This window comes from Muntiacus reevesi, chromosome 3 (assembly GCF_963930625.1).
Source record: "Muntiacus reevesi chromosome 3, mMunRee1.1, whole genome shotgun sequence".
Lineage (NCBI taxonomy): Eukaryota > Metazoa > Chordata > Mammalia > Artiodactyla > Cervidae > Muntiacus > Muntiacus reevesi.
This window is the reverse complement of record NC_089251.1, coordinates 104863527-104880508: the sequence shown is the minus strand read 5'-3', so window position 1 is coordinate 104880508 and position 16982 is coordinate 104863527. Positions and strand designations below refer to the sequence as shown.

Genomic DNA, 16982 nt, shown 5'->3' with positions numbered 1-16982 from the left:
TTGGGTGGTGCTGAGAGCATCCTCGGAGCAGGGATCGTTAGGTCCCGTTCACCCCTGCGATCTTCGCGGCTGTACCCCAGGCTCGGTGTGTGCTGCTGGCTGCTCAGAGAGGAAAGTGGCCCGAGGCCCCGTTTTCGCAGCGACTGGCTGCAGGTCCCACACGCAGCAAAAGGCGGCAGTTCGGGGGTTGCACTCGGGGATCGCGCGCCCCGCCGCGTCCCCGGGCCTGGCCTGCCCCGCGGGCCGCACCAGTTCCGGGCGCGCCGCAGGGGCGAGAGCGTGCAGCGGGGTGGGGGTGGGGGTGGGGGTGGCTGCTGACCGATCGGGGTCCCAGCGCCTTCCGCATCCCCGCCCGCAGGCCCCGCCCCCTCGCAGGCCCCGCCCTCCTCGGGCCCGCCCCTCGCTTCCGGGTTCGGTGCCCCGCCCCCCCGCACCGCGCTCCATACTTGGCGATCGCCGAGGCCTTGCGCGCTCATTGGCCGAGAGCCGGCTGCGTGGGGGGCGGGCCCGGGCCGGGCCGGGGCGGGGAAGGAAGGAAGGCGGTGGCGGCGGCGGCTCGGCGCGGGGGGAGGGGGCGCTGACCCGGATGTTCACTCTCGGGCACCCGGGGAAGTGGAAGCGCCGGGCCCTGCTGCGGGGGGGAGAGCCTCAGACGCCGGGACCGGGAGTGCCGCCGCCGCCGCCGCCGCCATGGTAAAGGCCCGATGGCCCCCGCCCCGGCCCGGGGCCCCGCCGGGGCTCGGACCCCTCCCGCCGCCCGGCCCGGCCCGCGGAGGGTGGGCTCCCCGGGTGGGGGAGGGGCGCGCCCGGAGCCCGGGGGGACCCCCCCCCACCTCGCCGCCAGCCGGCTCGGGAGGGGACCGGGCTGGGGGCGACCCCGGCCCCCGCCCCTGCTGCCAGCTGGACTCCACGTCCGAGTCCAGCCTGCGCTCCCCCGTAGCCCGGCCCAGACCCTCCTGGAGCCATGGTCCTGGCCGGGCACCCCCTTCGGAGACCCAGGCGTGGGCCCTGTTTCCCCCGGCCTAGGCCCCCATCCCCTGTCCCTTCGGCCCAGGCTGAGCCGTCGCTTCCTCCTCCGGCCCAGGCTAGGCCTCTGTCCCCGCGTCTCCCCTTCTCCATGGCCTCTGTCCGGACCCCCCATTCCCCCCTTCTCCATGGCCTCTGTTCGGACCCCCTATTCCCCCCTTCTTCATGGCCTCTGTCTCCCCTCTCCCCCCTTCTCCATGGCCTCTGTCCCCCTCTCCCCCTTCTCCATGGCCTCTGCCCCCTTCTCCATGGCCTCTGTCCGGACCCCCTATTCCCCCTTCTCCGTGGCCTCTGCCCCTTCTCCATGGCCTCTGTCTCCCCTCTCTCCCCTTCTCCATGGCCTCTGTCCCCCTCTCCCCCTTCTCCATGGCCTCTGTCCGGACCCCCTATTCCCCCTTCTCCATGGCCTCTGCCCCTTCTCCATGGCCTCTGTCCGGACCCCCCACTCGCCCCTTCTCCGTGGCCTCTGTCCCCCCGTCCCCCCTTCTCCATGGCCTCAGCCCTCCTCTCCCCCTTCTCCATGGCCTCACTCCGGACCTCTGTTCGCCCCTTCTCCATGGCTTCAGCCCACATTTGCTCCCCTCCGCTCCGCGGCCTCAGCCTGGCTCGTCTCCTCCCTCCTCGATCTCAAGTCTGGACCGCACTCCTGCGCCCCGGGCCCCCGCCCGGACGTCACCCTCTCCGCGCCCGCCGTCCCCCTTCTCCGGACTTCTCACCGCTCGGCCTGCGTCAGCCCCACTCTGTCCTGGGCTTGGCCCCCCAGCCCGGGGGCCCCCGCTGCCCGCCCTGCCCCCGACCCAGGTGGTCCCCTCACCTCCGCCCGGGGCGCGCCCTCCTTGCCGCCCGTGGGAAACGAGAGGCGCCCCTCGGCCCGGGTGGGGACGCGATCCCGGGGTTACGCGGTGCTCCTCCTGGCAGTGAGCGGGCGAGGGCAGGGCGGGCATCCGTGTACGCGGAAGGCAGCGCGGCGCCCCGCGGGGCCCTCCCAGGCGACTGCCGCCTGGGCGCCGTGGGGCGCGGGGCTGGCGGAGCTCTCTGCCAGGGTCCGCAGGGCGCCCGGGGTGTGCGCGCCAGCGAAGGGGAGAGGGCGGGGGAGCCGCGGGCCGGGGCTGAGCGCACAATCGCCCTTGTGAGGCCGCCGCCTTTGGGGGGCCCCCCGGGCTCCGAGGCCAGCAGACGGCCCGGACACGATGCACCCCTGCAGACGCAGCCTCCCTTTCCCCCTCAACTGTCAGCTCGTGAAGGTTGGAACTGCAGATTATGGAGGTGCCTCGGACCAGGTGAGCCGCCGCTGGCTCCCCTCTGCTGTTTGTTTTGGTAATGAAGGCAGCAACGCGGCGCTCTGACTGGCCTGAGGTTTCACCTAGGCCCCCCATCGGCCAGCCCTCCACTTTTGGAACCTTCTTCCCGGGCAGGCCCAGCACCCAGGTTGGAAGGGCCAGAGGGCTTCTGCTTCAAGTGGCCAAGGAACCTTGGGCGAGTGGACTGAGTGTTCAGGCCAGGGGCAGGCAGATGCTTGCATGTGGACTTTGGGCCCCAAGGGTTTTGAGGCTCTCGGTTCCTTGTTTAAGGAAGAGATGTTGCTGCTGGACTAGGGTGACTAATTCAGAGCAGCTCGGCTTTTTCTTAACGCCTTCCTGTATGGTGGTGATGAAAAATGTGGCCTTTGTGATTGGCCTTCTCTGATAGCATGGGTAGAGAACTGACTGCAGGGGAGGTGGCCCAACCCCAGGCCTGGGTGGGGAAGGACTTCTCCAGGACAGTTTTGGGTGAGGACTTGGAGGGAGGCTTTGTACATTTGCTGTTAGGGCAGAAGCAGGGAGGAGGGTTGGCGTGGCCAGTGGACCTGCTCACGGCAGCATCTCTGGCTGTGTGGGGGTCGGGTGCAGTGGGGAGCATCTTGCCTTGGCCTGAGCCCCAGAGGTGATGGAAGGATGCCTGTAATGACCCAGAAGGGACGGGATGATACTTGAGGCTTCTGAGCTTCCTGTATTTGGGTCTTACTTGGATAATCTGAAAGGATCATGGAAGGAGTGGCAGGAAAAGGCCTACATTTCTGGAAGGGTGGGTGGGGCTGCTAGGTGCCAGGCCCTTAACCCACACAGGGCTTTGTGAGGCAGTTGCTGTCCCCATTTTACAGGTGAAGAAGCTGAGGTTCAGACAGTGGAATGATTTACTAAAGATGCTGTTTAGTTGACAGAAGGCTGTAACTGCATCCTTCCCATTGTCCCAAGGCTGCTTGTGTGTTGAGAATGTGAAGGACACTGTGTAGAAAACAGTGAGGATGGTCCCTCAGAAATGGGGAGCGGGGAGCAGCTCTTACTGGCTACCGACGCAGTTCTGGTCCTTTGGACGGGGATGCCATTTCATAGTGAAACAGTAATGCGGTGATGCAGGCATTTTTGACGTGAACTCTCTCAGGGCAGGGAGTTTTGTCTTTTGTTTTGTTTGTCTGTATCCCTGGGGCCTAGAACAGTACCTGGCATTGAAGGAAATAGCTTGGAGTGTTCCTTTTTGGGGCGTGTCTTCAACTTAGCCATTTGGATTTCATACTCACGGCCTTAATAAATTGTTCTTAGTATCCCCCTAGGCTTGTAAGTAATTTCTGACTGCTTATTGTTCAGTTTCTTCCCTGCTTGAATATTCTGACTAATAAACCAACATAGACCAGTTGGGATAGGGCAGAAATGGTGGTATGGGGTTGCATAACAGGTAAATGAATTAAGACCACTGTGTTTTTTATTTTCAGTAGGTTTGATGGTAGAGAAACCAGCTAGTTCTCAGTTATCTAACTTAGAAGGAAATAGCAGTTTGAGAATCTAAAATACTTTGGACTTTGGAGAAAATGCCATGATTTTTGTTGGCATCAGTTACAAATGCATAGGCAAATAGAATTTCTTTGCATTCTCTTAGCAGGTAATAATCTCACTATTGTAAGTGCTTTATAGTTTCAGAGCACTCTTCCTTGCCCAGCTCTAACTTCTAACGTAGGAACTAGTGTTCATTAAGAGTTAGGATTCTGGTGCTGGGTGGTGGGGCTGCAGCTTGCAGGGATGGGCCGGGCCCCCTCGGGAGTTGTCCGTCCAGCTCCCACGTGGTTTGGCCTGACAGGAGAGGAGAGGAGAAACAGGTGGAACAGTACTGTTGGTGTCTCGGCTGGTCTCCTGCTGTAGGTGAGATGTATAGCTCAGACCCCACGTGTATATACAGCCTTGTTCATTTCAACCCAGCTGACTGTTCTTCGGTGGAATCCTTCACAAACGTGGCCCACGACTGATCGGTTGGCTTGAGGTTAGGGAGATGCTAAATCATCTGACTGAAAGCAGATATTCCTGTTTATAACCCGGAAGTCCTATTCTCTTACGTTCCTTGGGGGAGGGGAGGGGACAGATGACTGACCGCACAGGGAAATGGTGGCTGGGCAGGTCCTTGGAACATTGAGCCTTCTTAGACAGGGATGCACACCATCAGGCAGAGAGTGGGGTGTGAGGGGGTGCTGGAAGCTAATAGGTAAGATGAATACACTGTACACAGCATATGTATGAGGGGCTTTCTCTTTGCTGTTTGTCTCTGTGCTGGGGAGAAGATTGTACAGTGAACAGGACAGACAGGGTCCACGCCTTCACAGCTTGCATTACTTGGCCGGGAGGCATGTCACTCTTACCTGAAGTTTAAGGAAGCAGAGCCTTGTTTAATATAACTGCATGAGGTGATGTGGGAGACTTAAGAGAAAGTTGGAGCTTGTGCCAGGCTTCAGCCCCGGCCTTGGGGTATGCGCCCGCCTTTGAGGCAGCACTGCCCCCACGGTCTGTCCCTGCAGATGGGATGGTTTCCCAGTGGGGAAGGTAACCTGTGCCATGGAAGTCCAGCCCTTCTCTTCTGGGTAGATGACTGCCGTCATCCAGAAGCCTGACTTGAGTCTTGCCTCATCCCAGGATGGACCCTGGAGAGATTGAGTGACTGGTGTGAGTGGCGGGTCTGGGACTCGGGTGTGGGTCCCCCCATCCCCTGTGCTGAACATTCACTCGGTTCTAAGAAACGGCGAGCAGCAGGGACCCCAGTACAGACTCTGGTCCCATTTCTCCTTGTGGTGGATCCCGCCAGTGAGAGAGTGGGGCATGGACATCCAAAGTGCGCAGGATCACCCACGTTAAGACCAGCAAGAGACTCGGCTGGTGGTTCAGTGGCTAAGACTCACACTCCCAATGCAGGGGGCCTGGGTTCCATCTCTGGTCAGAGAGGTAGAGCCCACGTGCTGCAGCTAAGAGATAGTGAAGTGAAAGTCGTTCAGTCGTATCAGACTCTGCGTCCATGGAATGTTCCAGTCTAGAATACTAGAGTAGGTAGCCTTTTTCCTTCTCCAGGGAATTTTCCCAGTCCAGCTATTGAACCCAGGTCTCCCGCATTGCAGGCAGATTCTTTGTCACACCGCAACTAAAGATCATGCACACTGCAGTGAAGATTCAAGATCCCAAGAGCTGCAACCAAGATCCTGGTGCAGCCAAATTAAAAAAAAAAAATCAGCAAGAGCCATGCCATTTCTGAATCTAGGCTTTCAGAGATCAGCTCTCTGGGGTGAGGAGGTGGATGCTTGCCCGCTGCGGAGCTCTGGCCCACTTGCAACAACCCACCAGGAGGGTCCACCCTTAGGAGGGAGGCAGCATGGCGCGTAGAAAGTTAAGACTTAGGAGGCAGACAGCCTCGGGATAACAGTACCTCCTCGTAAGGCTTCTATGAGGATTAAATGAGATAATGCTCTTCAAGTGCTTTGAACAGCATCCGGCACATAGTTAATATGCATCGTAAATATTGCTGTCACCATTTAACAGACGAGCGTCAAAGGGCTGAGCAGTTCATCTGTCCATAGCTACTAAGTGGAGGAACCAGGTTTTCTGGTTTCCGAGGTAGACCCCTTTCCTCCACTCCTTCCAGCCTGGTGAAGGCAGATGTGAAGTTTGTTTGGTTTTGAGCTGTGTCTTGAACAAAGCATATCCCTGGCAGGGCCTGAGGCTCTGCTCCACCGCAGAGGTGGAGATACCAGATACCAGACACTGCCGTGGCCTGATGCTGCGTCTCGGGCTGTAGATACCCGGTCTTTGCCTGGAGGAGCCCCCCATGAACGGAGTCCTTGCCCTCTGCCACATATGTGAGCTCCTCGAGGGCAGACACCCTGTCTGTCTGGTTCCCACCAACCACCCATACCTCGCATGGGCCTCTTGGCCCTTGGTGAGCGCTTCATAGATGCAGAGTGAATGAGTGGTGGGCACTGAGAGGGGACTGCTCCCCAGGACGTGGGCTCGGGTTCGGCAGATGGGTGAGGAGTCCTGTTTCTGCAACTCAGTATGTGTCTGAAGTGAGGATCCTACTCTCCCTCGACGGGCAGAGCGAGGCATTTTCTAGGGGCCCTGGGAGAAAGAGGTAAATATTGTGATGCACTTGACCCAGTGCTTGGCGCGCAGCACGTGGTCGCTGCGTTCATCGCCTGCCTTGTCCGGTGCCCTCCATGGCACGGACACGAATCGCCCTGATCCCCATACTCGGGCCCAGGAGGGGAGGCCAGGTGCATCCAGAAAGCTGAGTGCAGCAGGAAGAAAGTAGCAGGAGAGACTCAGCGGGTCTCGCGTCTTCCCATCCTTTCGGGCTTGCCTCGCGGTCCACTGCCTGCTCCACACCCTGCTGACCACACCAGGCAGCCTTGGCGGGGACGGGGTGGGGTGCGGCCCGGAGAGGCCGTGACCAGGCGGAGAAGATGGGGTGGGGTGCGGGGCCTTGAGCAAGAGCGGAGGTTGGGGTGATGGTCCCCTGGCGAGTTTGGGGGCCAACTGCAGACTGCACGGCCGGGGTGGGGAAGCCTCGGCTCGGGAGGGAGTTGTGGGGCGCCTGAGTTGCTAAGCTAAGGAGTTTGCATTTGATCTGGGACAGCGTGGAGCCAAGTTAGATTTTTGACAGGGCAGGTGGAAATTGGAGGAGGCTGGCAGAGTCGTGGTATTTTAGGAAGAGGCATCTGGTGGTGGTGTGCAGCCGGGAGGGAGGCGTTTACAAGCATCAGCCTGCGAGGTTCTCAGGGTCCCGGCCGCCAAGTGACTGCAGGGAGGGAAAAAGAAGGGATGGGTGAGAAAGATGAAGATAGGAAAACCGTGAGCCGTCGTGATTGATCACGTCTGGGCTGCGGGCAACCTGTCCCGGAGCTGCCCTGTTCAAGCATTCGGACAGGATGCTTTATCACTGACCCAACAGCTATTTCTGGGCAGTTTAAATCCTAGATAGTGGTGTCTGCAAAGCCTTGATATCCTCCTCATGCCTGAACTGGGGTTTCGGTCTGGTTAGCCCAGGGACCCAGCCGCCCAGTCCTCCCTGCCTCTGCGGTGGCACCGAGTCCCGCTCAGCCTGTGTGACCCTCACGTCCCCCTCATCACCTCGCCCGTCAGCCCCCAGGGCCCGAGCTCTGGGTACCTGGTACCTCTGTCACTCGCGATGTTTTTCATCAGGCTGTTCATTCCCTGGATGCTCACCCAGTAGTCAGACCTCTGAGAAGGTGACTCTTAAGCGGAAGAGGCAGGTGAAAACAGGCGGGTCTGAGATTGTGCCCGACCCGGGCATCGGTGCAGAGGCATCACCTGGTCCCTTCTTCCTGCCCCCCACCCCCACCCCATTTCAGACAGCTCTGAACACCTGTGAGAGGAACCTTCCTCTGCAACTATTTCTTCCAAGGCCATAGCCCCGGCTGTTACCTCCACCTGCCCCATGGCGGTTATTGTGAGGATTGAGTGAGTTTGCCTGTGGAAAGTGTAGAAGGTGCCCCGTACTCTGTCAGTATGGCAGGACTGGTTATTTTACTAACATCGATGGTTAAGAGGTGGTGTTTCACTTAACCTCTAGGCCGCCTGGGAGCAAAGTGGTAGTGGGCCCCGGTTCTGCTGGGACCCCAGAGAGGCAGAGGCCCTCGACTTCGGCCGGCGATCAGAAGGGCTTCCAGCCGCGTGCTTTCTGGCCGTGAGGCTCTTACCGCACCGCACATCGCAAGCACACCGCACATCGCAAGCGCGCGTGTCCACTGGCTCGGCCCAGCTGCCTCCGCCCATGGCTTAAACCACTCCGCCAAGCTTCCTCTTCTAGCACGGAACTCGGCAGGACCATTCTGAGTTAGGATCTGCTTGGAAATCAGTGTTAGTTTAGCATTGCCTGGACTTAGCGTCTCAGAGGTTTCCGTAAGATTTGGGCGGAGGACTCGCTACAGGTACTAAGTGCAGTATCTTTAGTATAAAAAGTGAGGGTCCTGTCGAAATGCTTTTGCACGTTCCCCTTCTGCCGGGGTGCAGGACACGCAGGGTCCCCTTGGAGGTACCAGGGGCTTTCTCCCCCTTGTCAGTGGCGATGAGAGAGGCAGACAGGCCGGGTGTGGCCTGCTCACAGGGCCCGCTGCCGCTTGAGCTGTCTCCATGAGTCTTTGGCCCTGAAGAGGTACATCTGATTTCACCTGGACGGGCCTCCCACGTGTGGTTCTGGGCCCAGGAGCTCAGAGGACGAGCTTTTTACCCGCCGCACACTCGTGCGGAGAAGTCTGATCTAAGACCCTGTGGCCCCTGGAGAAGCTCCTCTTGGGTTTGTCTTGGTCTGACCTGAGGCTTCGTTTTTTATCACCCCCTTGCTTCTCTGCTGCGCACGGCTTGGTCAGCGCGCGGTTCCTGGGGCTGGACGTGGAGAACGCGCAGCAGCGGCCGGGCTGGCCCGCTTCAGGCACTTGGCTCTGTGAGTTTCTTTTCTTTTTGCCACATCACACGGCAAAGGCGGAATCTTAGTTTCCTGGCCAGGGATGAAACCTGCGTCCCCTGCATTGGAAGGCAGAGTCTTCACCCCTGGACCACCAGGGAAGTCTCGCTTTGAGATTTTCTGATGTGTGTCGTCCTTGCTTCCTTCTGTTCCCTCCTCCAGACAGCTCCTGTCTCAGAATCTCTTGCAGCCGTGGGGGGTGTGGCGCCCCATAGTCCTGGGTTTTGAGGCCTCTGACTTGGTCTCGGGGAACAGGAAGTGGAGGCTCAGGGTCGCTCCCGTGCGTCATCAGGTCTCCCTCTATCAGTCACAGAACCACCCCCTCTGCCCTGGTTTCTTCCGGGTGCACAGCCACTCACTCTAATTCTCTCAGCCCCAGCCCGGTGAGGTCTGATTCCTCATCGTGCAGATAAAGCTGAGAAAACTTTAGTAATTTGCCTAAGGGGCCCGGCTAGTTAGTGCCAGAGCCAGCATTCGGATCCAGCCCATCCCACTCCTGCGTGGTGAGTTCTGTGGTCGTGCCTGTCTCACGCGTGGACCCACCAGGATGTTTATTTTATAGATGAGGAACTGGGGGCCGCGGGGCTCACCTGCAGGTCCCACCATGGTGGCTGAAGAAGTCTGAGTTTAGGTTAGAAGTTCAGAGGGTTGGGACTTCCTGGGTGGCCCAGTGGCTAACAGTCTGCCTTGCAATGCGGGGGATCGGGTTCCAGCCCTGGGGGGCGGGGGGGTGACCAGGATCCCAGGTGCTGCCGAGCTCCTGAGCTTGAGCAACTCAAGTCCGCGCGCTACAGTGGAAGATCCCACGTGACTCGACTGTTGAATCCGAGGGCTGCTACTCAGACCTGACGTAGCCGGATAAGTGAATACTTAAAAAAAAAAAATGTTCGGAGGGCCCTTGAGTTCAGGGTGTTGAGAATGAACGCCGCTGGGACCTCCTGAGCCGTGGTCTGTTTTCAGAAAGGCGCCTGCTGAGCCTTCAGGCGGTAGGTGTGTCTGTCTGCCCTCCTTAGGGGCACCTGGGCGTTCCGGGCAGCGCTGCCCGTCGTGCTGTCGGTGTGCCCGTCCTGGCCGCTGAGGGCACCTGGGCTCTTCCCCGTGAGGCCCGTCCCAGCCTGGGCACCACAGACCAGGTCGCGGTGCCTGGGAACCTGCGGGGAAGGACCATGCCGACTGTTTCAGTAGTTGTCTGACCTTGAGCAGGGTGAGCGGGTTACCCTCGTGATGCCTGATACCTTCTGTTTCTTGCCCTTGGGAGGGAAGACAAATGCCTATTCCTCAGCTCAGAGCGGCGTGTGGTCGCCATGGTCCACTGTCCCTGGCACATGGCCCCGTTTTCGTGTTGAATGGGTGAGTGTCTAGTAGGTGCTAAATGAACGTAAGTACCCCCCGCCCGTTGACTTGAAACGTGTGTGCGTGCTCAGCCGAGTCTGACTATGCGACCCATGGGCTGTAGCCCGCCAGGCTCCTCTGTCCATGGGATTCTCCAGGCAAGAACACTGGAGTGGGTTGCTGGACCCTTCTCCAGGGAACCTTCCCCACCCAGGAATCAAACCCATATCTCCTGCGTCTCCTGCTTTGCAGGCAGGTTCTTTACCCTCTGAGCCACCTGGGAAGCCTGTTTGAACTGCATGCCTGCTCAAGTCGCTCAGTCGTGTCAGACTCTGCGATCCTGTGAGCTGTAGCCCACCGGGCTCCTCTGCCCATGGAATTCTCCAGGCAGGAATACTGGAGTGGATTGCCATTTCCTCCTCCAGGGGATCTTCCCGACCCAGGGATCGAACCTGTATCTCTTGCGTCTCCTGCATGGGCGGGGAGGTTCTTTACCACGGTGCCCCTGGGAACTTTCCATTTCCTAGGTCAGACACGGCCAGATGCACGCATTTCATGTGGTTCAGCCTGTAACAGACCAAACAAGAGGCGGGGCACTTGCAGAGGGAGGCTTCCCAGCACGTGTCCAGATCTCCTGTGGGACCTAAGCCCTTGGCCTCGCCTGGCTTCTCAGGACAGCGGTGTTGGGCTCCTCGTCGGTCACTGTCACTTCAGGTGGGAATGACGGGAATGGAAGGAGCCGAGCGGGGTCTGCCCGTGGGGTTGGGTCTCCTGGTGCTGAAGACTGTCGGGGGGTCCAGTGGTGGGGGATCAGGGCCATGTGGGAAGGGGCACCCTAACGCTGTCGGTATTCACTGCAGCTCTGCATGTGGGGGGCGCTGGCCCAGAGTCACACAGCCAGCCGTCCTTGGAGTTGGAGGCAGGCTTGATTCCAGAGTCCAGGGCATCAAGGGGCAGGTTCTGGAGCCGGACCGCTGAAGTCCTGATCTGAACCTGCAGCCTTGGGCAGCTTCCTTCATTCTCTGCCTCAGTTTCTTTGTCTCACAGTGAAATGGTGGGAATAAGAGTATCTATTTCTGATGGATTTTATGAGGATTACATGAGTTAGTGCGTGTAAAGCCACACACAGGATGACATTAACTACTATTATTAATAATACTGCATTATCATCAGTGACATGGATTTTTGGCGTGCTATTAGAGTCGAAAGAGGCTTGAAATGTGGAAACTCCCTCTGCTTTGTGTTGGAAGAAGTTTGGACTCTGTGTTATTGTTAGTCTCCCAGAGAAGGCGTTCCTTCTCCCAGAGCTCACTGGAAACACACCCTTGTTAGCATGGGCCTTACAGAGCATGTACCTGCCTCTCCATGAGCAGGTTGCTGGAAATGGTCCTTTTGTTCCAGGTCATAACATAAGTCACTCTTTTGGAAAATGGCTTAATTTTTTTTTTCCTTCTCGGCTTGAGTGGCCACCTCTGGGGTGCCAGTTACATGCAGCGCCCAGAGCCTCTGAGGGGAGCAGGGCAGGGTGCCTATCAGTGGGCCTCATCGTCCCCCCCCCCCCCAGATGTTCTGATCCATTTTCTCCTTTTCTGAAGGTAGGTTTTCACAGGGGCTCTCAGCTGCCATTAAGCAGTGTTGCATTTGTGAACTTCTGCAGACCTGCCAGACTTCACTGCCTTGGGGATTTCATGTTTGATTTTTAAGGATGTGTGTTTGATTTTAAGGTGTGTGGATTGTTGGGGTTTAGGTGTATAAGAAGGAGGCACGATAAAAGAAAATGGAGGGAAAAATGATTGTTGGAAGACAGCCTGGTGTGGTAGAGTGGAAGGAGACCCCTGGATCTGGCTTCTCGGGGACGGTGTGAGCGCGAACTACCTGCTTACTCTCTGAGCCTCAGCTTTTCCTCATCAGTGAAATGGGCATAATCTCCTCTTCTCAGAGGAATAAATAAGAATAATACTCGTCAGTGCTGTAGCTCAAGCCTCGTATGGTGACGCCTTGTTATCTATAGAATCTCATCTTTCATCTTGTAAGTTAGCACTGGTCCACTGGGAAGAGAATTGGATTGACTGGAGAATTGGATGACACTAGAGACCCCTGTACTGAGGAATGCCCTGAATCTAAGATCCTGGTGTGCTGATGACCCCCGGCGTCCGCAGAGCTGGCTCCCTGGCCAGGCAGTCCTCCGTGTGCTGGCTCAGAGGGTGTGTCACACGCGGGGACCTGCACGAGGTCCGCCTCTGTGCTGAGCGTTGTGGGCACCGCCTTCTGTCGTGTTCGCCAGGCCCTGGTCCTGCCCCTGTTGTGCGGTTGTGAAGATGGAGGCCTCGACGGTTAAGATGAACCTGGTACCGGATCACACAGCTAGTCAGGGGCAGGGATGGCCTTTACACTCCATCCTTCTGATGGCAGCATCCTGCCCACAGCACCCACTGGAGGCTGGCCCAAGGGTGCCTTTTCACGTAGGGGTTCTGTCCTCTGAAGATCTACCAAGTGTCCTGCAGCAGTTTTTAAGCCTCTGTAGCTCGAGCAGCCGCTAGCTGCTGCCCCCAGTCTGGCCCGTCCGCGCCGTCGCCCTGGAGCCCGTCTTCGGTGAGCGTGCGGTGGCTGCCGTCCTTCGTTTGCAGGGAGCCCCGCGTCCTGCTGGGAACTGCTGGCCCACGGCAGGGGTGGCCTCGCTTTGAGGCCCCGGGCCCCCCACCCCCTGTCCCTCCCCGCATCGTCTGCTCGTCCTGCATCTGCGCACGTCCAGGCCGACTCTGGAATAGCGCAGCTGTCAGTGAGCGAGCTGCACGGGGCTCAGAGCCAGCGCACCCCGCGCCCTGGCTGTGTCCCCTGCAGCGGGGCCGGAAGTGAGTACGTGCTGTGAGGACAGCGGCGCTCCTAGATAAGCACTGGGCGCGCCGGCCGCAAGAGATAACCCGCGTGTGGGTACTGAGCGGGCTCCTGTCCTCGGAGAGCTTCGAGTGCCGGGCTGTGCTCTCAGCACCCGTCCGTCCACCGAATGGGCAGGGTCTCCGTGACTTCCGGTTATCTCATCGGGCACTAGATGATATTTCTGGGAAATAGGTCCAATCTTCCCAGTTCCTTATCCACCGTGATTTCTTCGTTCCTTCCTCTAACCTCCTCCAAGGGCATTTATGTCATGGCCAGCTGGAGCTCCCTTGTCCTCTAGCCTCCCATAAAACTGGCTTTATAAGACTTTTGTGTTGATGGACTATTGGTTTCTTCCCCCCCTGCCACCTTTTTTTTTTTTTTTTTAAGAATGAGATTGAGCTTTTGTTTTTTTAAAATCAAAGTACAGTTGTCAGACAACATTATATTAGTATCCAGTGTACAACATAAGGATTCAGTATTTGCATATATGATGGAGCTGTGGCTTCTGAACTTGCTGAATTCCAGACGGAGAGCACACGGCAGCTTCTTGGGAATCTCCTCCGGGGTCCTGCTTTTATTTTGACCCCCCGGAATCTGCTTGGTGCACACTGACTGTTGAGGAAGCGCTTCCTGACATAACAGACAAGGACCTGTTGCTGTGGATCCCAGGGGAGGGCCCGCCCGTCGGGGGACTAGTTCCGAGAACGTGGACAGAGAAGTAGCGCTGGCCCTTTGTATGGTGAGCTCAGCGCGCTCTGTGAGGCTGGACACCTCCTCTCACGTCCTTGCGAAGCGTTGGATTAACTGCTGAAACTCTGTAAGTGGAATTCCTTCACATGGCAGAATCTCTAAGGGAAGGGCAAAAAAACAAGACTTCAAGCCTCAGGTGATGGGCTATGTGTTGAAACAAGCACAACCAGATTCCAGATCAGGCGAAGCGCTGAGCAGGTCTTCAGAGGAAGTGAGGAGAGGATGGCGGGAGCAGCTGTCACTCACGCATCGTACTTAGCACTTGACATGCATCATCCTGTTTAGTTCCCTGAATTTTCCTTCAGCACGAGGTCCTGTGCATTTAGGACTTTAGGTAAGTTCTGCTGCTGCTAAGTCGCTTCAGTCGTGTCCGACTCTGTGCGACCCCATAGAGGGCAGCCCACCAGGCTCCCCCGTCCCTGGGATTCTCCAGGCAAGAACACTGGAGGGGGTTGCCATTTCCTTCTCCAGTGCATGAAAGGGAAAAGTGAAAGTGAAGTCGCTCAGTCGTGTCCAACTCCCAGCGACCCCATGGACCGCAGCCCCCCAGGCTCCTCTGTCCATGGGATTTTCCAGGCAAGAGTACTGGAGTGGGTTGCCGTTGCCTTTTCCGTAGGTCAGTTATATGTTGTGTAAATTTAGAGATTCTGCAGATGGCTATCAGTGGCAGAGTCCGGACGTGCACCCAGCCGCTCTGCAGTTAAAGCCTCTGCCCTTCATCTCTGCTGTGTCATGGAGTTTCATCACTCACACGGCACTGCTGGCTTGTTGATACCACCGTGAGTCCCCAGGCACTGGGACTAGGGTCCTCCGTCTGAACACTCTAGAATCAACTCCACGCTCTGGAGCAAGCCAGTGTCTTTTCTACTACATAAACTCAGGCCCGTTTAAAAACTCACCTCTGAATGTGCTTGTCCAGTGACGCATGGAAAGATCACACTTTTCAAGATGACTTTATCGAGTTCATGCTGTTTAGTCACTAAATTGTGTCCGGCTCTTTACGACCCCACAGACTGTAGCCCTCCAGGCTCCTCTGTCCGTGGGATTCTCCACGCGAGAATACTGGAGTGGGCTCCCATGCCTTCCTCCAAGGGATCTTCCTGATTCAGGGATGGAATCCACGTCTCCTGCGTTGCAGGCGGACTCTTCACCACCGAGCCGCCTGCGGAGCCCCGGGAAGTCAGTACCCTGAGTTAAAGGAGAGGCCTGTGGGCAGATCCAGGTTCAAGCCCGGGGCCTTTGGAGAGCTCCTGTTGTGTTGCAGCGGACACAGGAGACGTGAATTGCAGTGACAGAACGCTGGAGAAAATGAGTGTAGATTGAAAGAAAGTAGATAGCATTGTAGATAGATAGAAAAACGGTGGTGTGTCTGTTCAGTGGGATGTGATGTTTATCTACACACACATGTGTGTGTGTTGTATGTGTTTGTCTCCCCTCCTTTTGAGTCACTTAAGCCAACCCCTCAGGAGTGGGACCGCGGGGCTGAAGAGGACCCTCGTTTTCCTCTGCACCCGGCCGTCCTGGCGCTTCGCTCTGGGAGCTGCCGTAGCTTCTGCCTCCCTGCTGTCCCTCGGGGCCCTCTGATCTGACCAGTTGAGACTGCTCTTTGCTTTCCTGCAGAGTAGCCCAGTCTAGTGTTTGCCTTCTGGATGGTTTTGCTGCCTCTCTCTCTGTATAGAACTGTTCCGTTTTCTTTGAGTTGCCTCATCTGTTCAGCTTGAATTATTGAAGTGGAAGGATTTCCCTGGTGGTCCAGTGGCTAGGACTCCGGGCTCCCAGTGCAGGGGCCAGAGTTCGACCCCTGGTCAGGGAACTAGATCCCACACGCCTGGCTAAAGATCCCAGGTGCCACACCTGAGACTAGGCTCAGCCAAATAAATGAGCATTTTTAAAGAAAGGAAAAAAAAGAATTATTTACGGGGAAGCTTTGTCGTGACCAGAAGTGGAAGACTAATTGCCCTGAGTGGAAAGTACACGGTGAGGCAAACCTGAGTAACGATGGGTGTGGGAGGTGCAGCATCTGTGGACCAGCTGATGGTGGTGACCGCCTGTGTCCGGCGCCTTCCTGTCTCCGGGGGGAGGGAGGACCCCGGGGGGAGGGAAGACGGTGGCCGGAAGGGGTGTGTGCAGGCGCCCTGAGGGAGGGCCCCGGGGGAGAGGCCTCCTTTGCCAGAAGGACACGGGGTGGGTGCAGCGGGTTCCGGGCCCGGAAGTCGTGTTCGGGGACCCCGACAGCAGCGTCCTGTCCCCGGAGCCTGGAGGCTGGGCGAGCTCAGCGAGGAGGCTCTTGTAGCGAAGGCTCCGGGTGCGCCTTGCCCTGGTCTGTTTCAGCACCCTGTCTGTGGCCTGACCGGCCGGCTAGCCTGTAGCCCAGCGGTCGGCTTGCTTTCCGGGGTGCTGTGTGCGGTGCCAGGCCCCGGGCCCTCAGGGGGAGGGCGTGGCCCTCTGGGTGGCCCTGGGCAGTGACAGCAGGGGCCAGCAAAGATCCCCTCTGGGACCTGGCGGCGGCATGCAAGTTTTCTTGTTTCCTCTTCAGTTAGGGAAGGAGCACGTTCGGGCCTTCCTCGTGTCCCCGTGCTGAGGACTTGGTACTTCCGCTGCTGTGGCCCCTCTGATCCCTGGTCAGAGCCCTCAGGTGCCGCAGGCTGGATGGCATGGCCAAATAAAGGAATACTGTGCTCATTACAGAAAAGCTGGAAAATAGAGAAAAGGAGGGGAAGTCGCCCATAATCTTACCTGCCAGCAGCTGCCGTCCACCTTTTGGTATATCAGTTCGGCAGCTTTGTACGGTTTAAAGGCTTTTCCTGTGATTGAGTTCATGGTGGTCTGTGTTATTTTTCTACAGCGTGTGTTTATTTGATGTCTGACCGCGTCGGGTCTTAGCTGTGGCTTCTGGAATCTTTGCTCTGACACGGGGCTTGTCTCTAGTTGGCCTCGCACGGCTCCTGAGCGCAAGGGCTCAGCAGTTGTGGTTTACAACGTGTGGGGCCTTAATTCCCTGACGAGGGATCGAACCTGTGTCGCCTGTATTCACAGGCAGATCCTTAACCACTGGGCCTTCAGGGGAGTCCCCCTGTGTTAATTTTATATTCTGCTTTTTTCCTTATAAGATTTTCTTGTTATGAACCTTTAAAGAATATTTTAAATGACTAATATTTCAACTGGTTGATTCAGTCATTTGGTTAAGCATTACCCTAGAGTCGGACTTGCCTGGTGGCTCAGCTGGT

The 16982-nt window shown here is 57.6% G+C and overlaps 1 protein-coding gene across 3 annotated transcripts in view; it reads left to right on the top strand.

Annotated features, from left to right (window-relative positions):
• Nucleotides 1-574: 574 nt before the first annotated feature.
• Nucleotides 575-16982, top strand: part of CAPZB (capping actin protein of muscle Z-line subunit beta) — a 135140-nt gene continuing 118732 nt past the window's right edge. For 2 of the 3 annotated variants that reach the window (XM_065929947.1, XM_065929946.1), the window contains exon 1: nucleotides 2202-2306. In XM_065929947.1, the coding sequence (XP_065786019.1) occupies nucleotides 2217-2306 (90 nt within the window). In that variant the 5' untranslated portion in view covers nucleotides 2202-2216. Of the gene's footprint in view, nucleotides 694-2201; nucleotides 2307-16982 lie in introns of those variants that run through there. The other variant, XM_065929948.1, reaches the window with a different exon arrangement.